Below are 12,533 nucleotides of genomic sequence, written 5' to 3'. Positions count from 1 at the left end.
GCAATGACTTGCAATGAATGTATTATTTGTGCTTGTTCTTTTACAATGTAACGTGTCAAAATATCTTGCATGAAAAAGGCCTATGAACATGCTGGCACATTCCAATAAAACACATTGCAAATTTGATTGGTTCAATTCTAACTTTTCCTGCTCACAATCAAAATGTGCACATGACCCACAGGTCATTACCAGCTTACTAAAAATCCCATATCTAATTTCAACACCAGTGATTCTCAACCTGGGAGTCAGGACCTCTTAAAGTAACTGCTTAAACTGTGATCAGTGGCTGTAAGCATATGCTACTTCATTTAAAGAGGTTACACACTGCTGGTAAACTCTTTCTATGGAACACACACACACAGACACACAACTGACAGAAGACATGCAGAGACATATTTCCATGTCGCACAACTTTAATAGAATATCTTAACTAACTCTGTACAAATTGAAAAGAAATATTGCGCAAGTAACAAATTGTGAATAAGAACCAGTTAAGGCCATTGCTAGCACACGGTCCAATGTGGTGGATTTGAAGATGTCAACCGTGGCTCTGAGAGATCTGTCCAACAAGATCTACAATCGTTCTTTTAAAAAGAGAGGGGGATGGGTATTATTTCACTGTCACTGCTATCGATGATCAAATGCAGTATAAAATACATTGGCAACCTGTTCCATTTGTTTCCCACAGACATTCTACTGAATCATTAGACAATTTTATTTATACATTTTAAACAACTTTAAACGCTGAATTAGATTAAATGGTGTTAATAAGAATTGGCAAACAATTTAATAAAAGAGGACGGTTGTGTTTTGGCTTCATGGCAAAGAAAGTCTTGAATCCTCCACGTTCACATTTGATCCAAACATCCTGCACCCTGTCATAAGACAGACTCTAAATGACATTTGTTAAGAACTAGATAAATACCAGTAGAGAGACACTAACATAAATCTGTCATCTTAAAGAAAGTATTCAACAGACTGAATGTGATGACTGGGCAGCAGAAAGCCTGACTGAAGTTTGTACTTCGGAAATGTTTGAATTTCATAAATAATCCTTGTTATCCATGTTAACACAAGTGGAAAGAACGTTAAAGGAGTGATGGGGCAATCAGGAAGAGCAATATATGACAGCTCTGAGGTACAATGTATGCACAGTACCTCCACACATGCCTGTCACATGATCTAAAGTAGTGTTACATGTGTCCACTCAAGTGCTCAGTTTAAATGCTTGTTAAGCCCCATACATGTGGGCAGAGGTGAGCAAAATAATGCAGAACACAATTTTTCAATGTTTGAAATACATTTTGATAATAAAAAAACATGACTTGGCAGTATTCACTTTTTGTTTACCTGCTAAGCCCAAATAAGATTTGAGCCAATGAGAAATAAGCATATAACTGTGGCTGGGCCTCGAGAGTTCCCAAAACGCACCACTTCATACAGCTGCATGACACCAGAATAAATAGTCCAATGACATGACAATGAACATTTAAAAAAGAAAATTAAATTCAAAATGATACATTGTATGTCTCTTAAAAAACACCATAACAAAAAGAAAAACAACCCCAGTGAAAGATTAAGTCAAATTTGTTCAGCAGTTTCCTGGTAAACTAACACTTCTCTTGTTGGCATTAAAAAACCCTGAGTAACTGATTTATTTCCATGAAAACTAGAGTTGGGATCCATTCCTTTCCTATCTTTATCCATATGGTGATGCTCTGAAGTTCTTGGCAGTAGTAACCTACTCCACCTTACCAAAGAAGAAGACTGTCCCTATGTGATGCTATGGCGTTTAAATTACACTCAAGTCGCTTCCGCTCTGAGGTCGATTGAAGCAAAATAAAAAAGGGGTGTGATGGGCGCAAGACAAAAGAAAAATAAGTCATGCACATAGTAAAAACGCAGTTTGGTTTGCGTTCTATTGCGTTCAGATGAGAGTTCATAAAAGGGCGGAGACTGCAAGAGTAGGAGGACTTGCTGATTGGCTAAGAACTGATTTGACGGACAGCAGGTCTCCGCCTCCCCTGATCACCATGGTTACTGCTGTTTGCATTCGGCAGGCTGGGGCTGTTCTTTCTGTGGGGAGCAGGCAGAGAGAAACCACATTAGACAACACGTAGACATACGGATACTGAAGCCACTGGGCATTAACTAACAACTAGAAGAGGCTAAGAGGAAAGCAGATGATAGAGAATGAGAGCAACTTTATTTTTAACCTGGTGTGCTACAACAAAGAGGACAATGTTAGAAACCTGGGGATGGGACTATGGGCAGATTGAAAGAGCAAAGACAGGACAGGGAAAAAAAGAAGTCCTATCTACCCAAGATGTGAGTTGAAGGTCCTAAGCACCTCACACTACAGGGAGGATGAAAGATGTAGTGATAGAGAAAGGCAGCCATATTAACAAACCAAAGCTAATGTATAATGTGTGGGGGACGCCAGCCTTAGTTCTCCCTTACCTAGAAATGCATGGGGTGAGAATGAGTGATTATGCCTGTAAAGAGGGAATCCAGGGGAGGGAGAGACAACAATATGCACAAGTTTAATTGTCACATTCAGAAATAACATGGTGAGCACAATGAAACGAATATGGTGAATGTGCAAGCAGAATTACTGAAGCAAAATTAATAGCTGACTGCAGGTACCACGAGAGAAAAACACAACGAGCTACTAAAGACGCTAATTCACAGACAGAGCAGCATTGTTGGTCACTCCCAATAAAACTGCTTACAGGGCATGTTATGTACTCACTCACTATCAGACTGAATCGGTCACAAATGAAGAATAGACATCTCAACTGAACTAAGCCACAAAATAAAAGGACTCTTTCACTAACTGTCACGACATGATATTTCACTGATAATTTATGTGAGAGTGTAAGTGCAGAAAAAGCCAACATATCTTGTAAAGTCTGCCAAATACAGGATGTTTGAGTAAGCTGGAGGTGGAAATTGGAAATACCATTAAAAAAAAAAAAAAAAAAAAAAAAAGCACTAAAATGGGAAGCTTTGCTAAACACAGCACATTGTTCAGTTGTACTATAATGTACAAATGCTTCGGAGAAAACACGCTTCTTCTAGTGAAGACATGTTTGCTATGTCGTAATGGATATCATAAGTGATGAAGAAAAAGCTAAAAATAAAAAAGTCTAAGTTTCACAATAGGCTCATAAGGAATCTTATAAATATAAACTTGAATTCATAACACAAGGTGCTCTCTAGGTACTAAAATTTGGCACTAATGATCTAATGTGGCTGTAGAACATTATTGGTTGTCCCTAACGGAAACCAGATTCCAAATTGAAGCAGTTGTTAATCGCCTAAGCCCAATTGACCAGTGAAGAGGAGTGAGGAGTCAACAGTGTCACAAAATAGGTTTCTCTACAACCGTCAATTTCCACAGCAATGACAGGTCTTTGAGTATACAGTCATACATGTGCACAGAAAATAGGCTGATGGGTGCAGTAGTATATGAGATTAGCTGCAGACAGATAAACACAAGCACACACGCCCCTCCAGGATTAAGCTATGTGGAGATAATTATACTGCAACACTGGACAAGGAGTTGCATCAGATAAAAATTGTGTGTCAACTTTGTTGTAACAATGTCGGGTAATGTTTGCACTGAGCGTCTACCACTCTGGGTCAAAACAGATTGAGATTCAAGTCTTTACCCTCATGGTGCTTATAGCTTATCCAACAACCAACACACATTTACCCCAGTTATAAAAAACAAAAAATAATTTCCTTAAATAAATTTATATAATTTGTTTTGTGCCTGTTTTGATGTACTTCAGCAGTAACAACAATAAAGTCAAACTATTGAATAAGGGTGCAGGTACCAGAGAAGTCATAGCCTCTTGGACATATTACACCATGATGGACAATTCATTCAGTGCATATGTTGAATGTCCTCTCTCTCTGACATGATACATGCAAGTTTCTCTCCATTCCTCCATGAACACAAAACTGAATTATGTCACTGGATCTAATTGTGGATTCTGAATATTCAGAATGTTTTCTAATCACCAGGGGTGTATTACGGTATTTGTTTTGAAAAAACAAACAAAACAAAAAACAACCTAAAAGATGCTGCTGATAGAAGTCATAACAGCATGTATGACATTGTCTAGCCTTCAATGCTGTGTGTCTAAAATGCAATTAGCCAACTTGGACAAGTCTTGCTGGATTAAAATACTTATAATAATGACAATAAATAGATGGGGGGTGTTATATCCATCAATTCTTGCCGGAGGACCCGATGACACTTGTTGCCATGGCGGATACCAAAGTGGGCTGAATGGAGATGATGTGTGGGTGGTGGTGACAGACTGGCTGCTGAATAAAATCATGCAGCTAATAAACTGGTTTTGTAGTTGGAAGAAGACAAAGTTGTATGTGGCATTTGAGGCTACACCCAAACAAGGGCTTTTTTACAAGTCTGTAGCTTTACCCCCAACAACCACAGTCACCATATTTTTCAGCTCAGCCCAGGAGAGACTGACCTCTGGTGGTGTGTGCCGTGCACTACATTACATCACCTCAACACTGCATCTCTGTATCAGTTTAGAGCGTCTGTATTTTTTGACAGGATTGAAAATCATAACTTTGGGATTTCCAAATAAGCTAGTATACTGTAATACCTTGACACTGCCTAAGCCTAGTATGTAGTTTTTTAAAACAGTAGCTTCTCTGATCACTCCACTAAAATCACTCCACAGCTCAGCGATGTCTCCGGGGCTTGTTTGTATGCTCAGCATAATGAGCTACATGGTTAGCACCAGTAAAAGCACTCACATTGAAAAAACAAACAATTAAATACTGTAAACATATCATTAACAGGTGCACAATAATCTACTTAAAAAAAAAAACATAATTCATACTGACCTTGGGGTCAAAGTCTCCCTCGTCATCATCATCATCACCCTCCTCATCTTGCTCCTATGACATCAAAATAAAATCATTTTAGGTTTTCCAAGCCAACAATGGTTTAACAGAAGTATTAACAAGGACTAGTATGATGATAAGGTTTGGCAGGTATATCAGGTCAAATACAATATTTCTGAGTCAAAATGGTGTAGCAAACCTCTTCATCTCCCTCTTCCAGCTCCTCCTCTTCAAACTGCATTAAAAAACAAAATCCAGTGTGAAAAAAAGACCCACATGTGATACAACAGTGATGACAAGTTCAGTTTAATGTATCCTCTAACGTCTGCAAACATTCCATCTTGTGGCTCGTGTGTAACTTGTCTTTGTCATAGTGTAACAGTGTGCGTGCGAGACAGAGGAAAAACTCACACTCTCGTCATCTTCCAGGGCCTCTCCAGTGAAATACAGCACTGCTCTGGGAACTATTCTCTCACGGAAGAAATGACCAATCTCAAAGTCTGTGGCTAGGGTGAACTCAGAGTCTTCGTCCTATAAAAACAACACAGAGAGGCCAATTTAACACAACTACAAATCTGAGCTATGTAACAGAAGACAATATAACGTGTTGAGTTTATGATAAGTAAGCTACATTTTACTCACCATTTCTCCATCTGGTGAAACTGTGAGAGAAAGGACAGTATTTAAGCCATAAGTACGTCAACACACTGGTTTACAATGACTTTGAGACATTAATCCACATGCTTATTTCTCAATGACAAGTTCAACCAGCAGTCACAAGTAGATATTACATTTCTTTTTAGAAAGGGATTCAAACCCATTAATATTTCTAATTTACAAGTTGTAATTCAGTCAATGTCCAAAAGCCCATTTATGGAAAGATGTAGGCCATGACTTCACAATATGTGGTCCACAGGAAGTGACAAACCATTCGCAGACAGCTGTCAGCCTCCACCGCCCAGACAATAAACTGTCTAATGGTGACATCACTCTGTGCTTCCTCCTCTTTCAACAACTCTTAACGTTGAATCCCTTGCAGTAATATCATCAGCTCCAATTTAAAACAGCAGTCTCTACTGAAGTTTGGTTAGGTGTTATAGAAAAACATTCTTACAATATTTTCTCACACATCCTGACAAAAGATACAACTGATAACAAAAAAATGCACTTCCTCTAGGGGAAAATGTAGATATGAAAGTTCATGTTGTTTGCTTGGCGTCGCCATAGTGAGAAATGGCATGGCCACTTTATTCTTCAGAATTCTTCAGTAATTCTGTGATGACCTTTTAAAAAACACAATGAGCTTGTAACTGAATCAGTTTACAGAATTATAGGTCTCTCTAATTTAATCTAATCTAGTAAACTCTCAGTCCAATTTATAAATAAATACATAGCAAACCTCACTCTAACATCTATATGCAATCAGTTTACATGCATTCTTCAATTGTGTTCACGGAGATCGCAAAGAGATGCCTGAGTAACTAATGGACATCCCAACCCCAGAGCGACACACCTGAACACATTTGACAAAGAGCTATTTATACTCACCAGTCATAACCTGAGCCTGTGACTGAACCAGTAAGACAAACATTTGCTTAACCTGTGAGAGCTTGGAACTACCTCTTCAAGACAGAATAAGTTCAGGCATGTCGGACAGGAGTGCTGACGATACAACATGACAGCTGATGAATAAAGATTTGTGCAGCCAAACTCACTGATCCTTTGAAGGAGAATAACTGCTTTGAAGATATCTGCCATAATGGATTAATCACTGTATTATTCATCTATTGTTTATACAGTTTAATTGTGTAACCAAACTGAAATATGACACTGTTAAACTTCCCTCACCTTTTGGGCAAATACCACACCAAGCTTACCTAAAGTCCCATGGTTTTGGGATATATCTTTTCAATTAAAATCACATCATACAGAATTATTCTAAAATGTTACATTTAGGTTTCATTCATTCATTTCCTTCACTATTGTCAAAAGATGCGCTTTAAATAGACATCTGTCTTTCAAATTTAACGCACATCAATAATTTGTAGAATGTTTTGGCTGAACAGACTGTCTGATGTCATTTATCAATGGTCTCACAAATTTGACCTCAAACCTCAGTTTGCTTGTATATGAGTCAGCTATTAACTGTTAAGAATCATAAACACATCTAAACTGCGAAGCTGTTGTGGAAAATAATGGCTAAACCAAAGCTGATGTAAAATGTCCCAAGTTGAGTGAGCTCAGCTTTATGTATAAAGTTCAACTTCAGTGAGCAACAAACAAGCTGACTGTTCCACCTCCACCCAGCAGAAAGCACGATCAACTCCAAATACAAAGTCAAGAGTTTGGCGCCACCTACTGTCGAATTTAGCTTGGCCAATGTGCACCTATTTATGTCCTCCTGCATATGCAGGGAACCTAACAAAATGGGCACCCAATAATAGAAACCCTACTACACAGTGCTACCTGGTATTTTAACATGTTTCCACACTGCTTGCAGATGAGCACAGATATGTTGACTGTTTAGTGTGTGTATTTGCATGTGGCTCTCTTTCAGAGTTGTCAGTGATTTACTGTTCACTCCAGGAATTTGTGTACAATGTGTCCACAGCTAACACTGCAAAGATTTGAATTGTTTACTTAAATGATTAGTTGTTACTTCCACTAGGTACATACATTTAAAAAGTTACTTAGAAGACATAAGGGTAACTGCTTCAAAAGGTTACATGTGGACATTGAGTTAAATACAAGCTAAAACTTTACTATATTTTATGTAAACAAATAAATACTGACATATGCTGCTTAGTGAATAATGTGTGTGCTCTCACCTTTGACAGGGTTAAAGAAGTTGAAGAATGAGTCATTTGGGACCTGTTTGGTAACAGTGCGCACAGTGCCACGGCCTTTATGCTTCTGCTTCTTCTTAATAGTTTTCACTGTCACATCCTTCCCCTTGTGCCAATCTATCTGACAGCTAGAGATAAGAAGTGCACAAAAAAGTGAGAGGTGGCAGTAAGCTAGAACGGTAAAAAAGGTAAAAGTAGGAAGAAGAGGCCCACATGTGGGATGTAAAGTCAAGAGAGACTAATATAGAAAGAGAAAACAGATTTATATCCCCAGAAACCACACAATTTCAATTTTTGCCTTAAAACTCAACATGATCACACTTTTAACATGCATGTTTTTGGGCAGTGGTTCTCACCCTTCACAGTCAATGATCTCTGGTCCCTCAAATGAGAAAGGGTCTGAGGCATCAGGCTCTGACTTCATCTTGTAGACTTTAGTGAGGACTGCGTTGTTGAAGTAACCATTGGGCTCAAAGTGGAACTCTAATGTGAAACTCTGAGACAAAGCCAATATACATTATTTCACTCAGCATTTTAAATGTATTTAGTTTATTAATTTGCAATTATGTCCCATTGACCATTACTAACCATTGGTTGTCCTGGCTCAGAAAACTTGACTTGAATATCTTTCAGGTGCTTTAGGATGGGCTCATCATGTTCCTGATCAGAGAAACAGTAAGGTCAGAGACATCCAGTATTGCTCAGAATTGTGGCGAAATGTACATGAGGCATGAGTTAAAGACGAATCACTGAAACATACTTGTAGCATGTCACTGAGCATGTCCACACTCTTGAATATGGTGAGCCAGAACTCAGGGATGCCTTTTGGATCTTCCTCTGGCGTAACTTCCTCTTTCTTTGCATCCTCAATAGCAGCTTTTTCCTTTACTTCCTCCTACAGGTAGTGGACAGGACATTCATCAGAATTCACTGTGAATTGAGAACTGAGAAACCTCAACTTTAAAGTCTGTCATTGAGATCAAGTGTTGATTGAGATGTTGAAAATGATTTTCCCCATGTAAGCTCATCTACCAAATAAAGTTTTACACTGGAAGTATTTTCTCATCAAGTTATTTGGCAGATTTTCTGCAAAACCAAAAACACTTCTGCGTAATGGAAGTCTGGCACGGAGCATTCAACCTTTCTTGGCAATGGTCTCATCAGTTATTTATAAATAAAATAATGCATTTGATTATTTTATAACATGATCTAAATCTAGTATTCCTGACTCTGTTCTAGGGAGGACAATTTAAGCATACTAGTATCATTACTGAGAAGAAAGAAATAATTTTTCCCCTGCAGAAGAAAACAAGTAGTAGTTGTGATCAGGCTCTGAAGACAAGCAAATCAAACCTGTACTTACAGCTAGCTCCTCCTCTTCGTCCCTGTCACTGTGCCATTCACACTCCTCATCTGTTGGTTCCACTGTTCCTGTGACAATATCTCGTCGCTGTGACACGACAAGCACACATTAAAACAAAGTTTAGCATTTAAAGGAGGACTAAGAATATTAGAGTGAAATGCCTACACAAGCATTATTTAGATAAGGCTGAATTATTTTCAGCCAGCACATTGAAATCAACACCATTTGAGAGAGACTACAGTATGCATGCACACACACAGATATACTGCACATGCATGCACAACTCACACACACAGACAGGGTGCAGACAGGTGCTGCAGGATTTCAGCTGCCAGTCTTCAGTGCAACTAAGAATGGCTGAGTTCATGTCACTCACTCTGGAAATAGCCTCAACTGACAAAAGAACAGTTGACTACTCGTTGCGGCAGTTTTCAATTTAGCACCAAGGATATGTCCTCACTGACCTCAGATTGGACCAGAGAGACATACAGTACCACCCATTAGTGCACAGACCACCACAAATGGGTCTCAAATCTGTTATTTTTCAACAGACTTTGCTTTGCTGTAGCACCATAAAATTAACAAAGAAAAATATAAACTTTTGGTGTTGCAGTAAAGTACAAAAATGTTAAAAGTGAAAAGAAAAGGTTCTGTCATAAAAACATGTACAGTACCTTATCAAAGAGCGGCTGATAGAGGGCAGCATACTTCCTCTCTAGCTCATGGACCTCTTCGTAAAATTTAGCCTCGATGTTAGCACACTGCACCTGTAGCCTTTTCAAGGCATGCACTCGCCTCTTCACTACTTTGGGAAGCAAGCTATGAAAGAAAACAAAACAAAACAATAATAACATCAGTTTCTAAACAAATTATATGGAAATAAACGGTGAACTGAAACTAATCTGTAATCCTACACCAAATGTAACAACGTCTAATTTGTTTTACTTCCAAGTCTTCAATCTAGGAGGTTTAGGACCACCAAAGGATCTCAAAATAGTTTTGATAGAATAAGAAAAAAAAAAAAAGAGGTTGTGATAGTGTGGCAGGTTTCTACAGTGATGGTGTATAATTAATGATCCATTGAACTGATTTTTTTTATTTATCAGCTTTCGCTGTTGAGACAAAGTCAATCACCTAACAAACAGGGTTTTTTTTTAACATGTAAGAAAGGATTACAAATGCAACTCACCACAATCACCACCATGGATAATCCCAATTCACATCATGCTCAAGTTACTATATTTGTGCCTTTTCAATATGTACCAATTATATCAATAAGCAAGGGGTAATAATGTTGGCTTTTTCCAGGTACGTGATATATCTCCAAAGATGATAAATAATATGAAAATGTCCAAAGAGCAAACTTGTTTTACGTCAACTAAGGTCAACCAAAACTCGAACCACCCGCAAACTACATCCCCATTTACTGATATTTAAATATATTATCAAATCTTATCAGGTTTGGGGATTTTTTTCAAGACAGCTACACTGTCATATAGGGTAAGATGCTAAAATTGCCATTTTGCACTACTGTCCTATGTTAAGCTGTCAATCAACTAATGTGAACACTAACATGTTCAAACCAAGACAATCTTTTCATTGTTACCCTTCTTTCACATAACCTGAATAAAGTATGAGCCACCTGTACTGACCTCTCCATGATGTGGAAGCTGACAGGTCTGTCCACCTGCCCACCTGGAATTTGCATCCCTTGTTCCCCTTTACCTGCTGAACCAACATGGAACATTAATGGAGGTGTAACACTTAAATCATCATTACACAAATTACATATTAAAATTACTATGTGAATTGTGCAATATTTTTCATTTATGGTGTTTAAATTGCATAAATCTATTCAAAAAATGGAATATATCACTTTCCAGTAAAATGGCATGTTTACACTTTGTCAGTTGTTGAAATGATCAAAATCATCTTTATTGGCCAAGTATGTTTACACATAAAAGGAATTCGACCTCAGTTTAATGGGTACAATGTACTCACACAAAACAACAATCTTTAGAATTAGGAACATGGAATTACTATTTGAAACTGTGTCTGCAAACTGTGAAACAGGAAACAAATAGTGCAAAGTGAAGAGAAGAGTGCAAAGAGTGTGAAACATTGAGTTTCACCTTGGTTGTATTTTTCATTTCATACAAGTACAGACAGCTGAATATTTAACAGCTTACAATCAGATTTAAAGCAAATTCTGACACATCTTATGTCTAATATACTTGTCTGTACCTTTATTGGCGTCCATTGCTGATTGGCAGCTCCTTCCTCTGATTGAAACAGATCAAACATGTTAGACAAAAATAGTCATATATAGCCAGCAACAGGAAAAATAGGGGAGAAAAACTCAGTTGACTGCATTAGACGAGTGAATCTGGGTTTAGCCTGCTAATTTAATCGCTGCATGTGAGACATTTTTTATTATTGCATCGCCACAATAGCATATGTTAAAGTCTAAAATGTTGAAGCTATTAACTCATAAGAGGTACTAACTTTGGGACAGAGACTGACAGCTGCCTTCAGATGATGAACAGCAGCAGCTCTTGTATTGAGCAAGCGCAGGCCGATGACGCATTGGCAAGCTAACGGGCAGCTGAGTTAGGCTACGATAGCAAAAGTTAGCATCACTCCGTGTACTATGAGCATAAGAAATAACAGTGACAGTCACAGAGTACCACTGACAAAACGACATCACACGAATATACACAATGATATCGACTTACAAGCAACGACCTACAGAAAAAAACATCTAGCATGGGCGGTGCCATAAACGTGACATCGGCTAACTAGGCTAGGTAGCTAGACAGAAACGTGTCAGCGTGCTATGAACAATGTTTTAGTTAACGGCATTTGTGGAAGTTAACACGTTATATTTCCCCTTCATCTCACGCCCCAACAAAACATTTAGTAGTGATAATACTGACGTTACTATGCGGAAAAAACTGACCGCTGACGTTATGGCTGCTAGGCTACCGCTAGCCGCTAATATCAGCTAGCTATCGTTAGCTCGCGGGTTAATAAAAGCAACAGAGTCAAAGTAAAAGTGTCCGGAAGACAAACAACAAAACAAGTGTATTACATTGGGGCGATAACCGTAATACATATGTTAAATACTCTAACTTACTAACCTGAGCTAGCTGTTTTGTTAGTCTTACCTCGAGCTGAGCGGAGTACTAGCTGGTCGCTTCTATTCAACCCCCACACGCATGGTGCTGCGTTCAAGTGCTGCGAGAAGAAAATCTAATGCGGGTGGGGTGGAGGGGAGGGGGGTTCTTCTATGACAGATTCAGAAAACAAACAATGATTCAATACTGCTGTAGTTTATCGATCTCAAAACCTTTGCATCAACCCTCTATAACATAAAGCTTTTTTAAACACTTATTATGTTTGTCTTTATACATGAATATATATAAAATATGTTTAGC

General features: G+C 38.3%; 1 protein-coding gene across 2 annotated transcripts; it reads right to left on the bottom strand.

Moving 5' to 3' along the window:
- Positions 1-376: 376 nt before the first annotated feature.
- nap1l4a (nucleosome assembly protein 1-like 4a) lies at positions 377-12,325 on the bottom strand. 2 transcript variants are annotated; one of them, XM_053319542.1, is made up of 15 exons: positions 12,264-12,295; positions 11,341-11,378; positions 10,749-10,824; positions 9,771-9,915; positions 9,097-9,183; positions 8,494-8,628; positions 8,322-8,393; positions 8,090-8,229; positions 7,716-7,861; positions 5,530-5,549; positions 5,299-5,418; positions 5,087-5,122; positions 4,888-4,941; positions 2,461-2,495; positions 377-2,076 (listed from the first exon to the last, which is right to left on the bottom strand). In XM_053319542.1, the coding sequence occupies exons 2-14, from the start codon at positions 11,354-11,356 to the stop codon at positions 2,490-2,492; spliced, it is 1,053 nt and encodes a 350-aa protein (XP_053175517.1). In that variant the 5' UTR covers positions 11,357-11,378; positions 12,264-12,295; the 3' UTR covers positions 377-2,076; positions 2,461-2,489. The 2 variants fall into 2 exon arrangements, with proteins under 2 accessions (XP_053175517.1, XP_053175516.1); XM_053319541.1 differs by lacking the exon at positions 2,461-2,495 and having other exon boundaries at positions 12,264-12,325.
- Positions 12,326-12,533: the final 208 nt, after the last annotated feature.

The sequence above is a fragment of the Scomber japonicus genome, chromosome 5 (genome assembly GCF_027409825.1).
Source record: "Scomber japonicus isolate fScoJap1 chromosome 5, fScoJap1.pri, whole genome shotgun sequence".
Lineage (NCBI taxonomy): Eukaryota > Metazoa > Chordata > Actinopteri > Scombriformes > Scombridae > Scomber > Scomber japonicus.
Note: the sequence above shows the minus strand (reverse complement) of the source record. Positions and strands in the feature narration are given on the sequence as shown.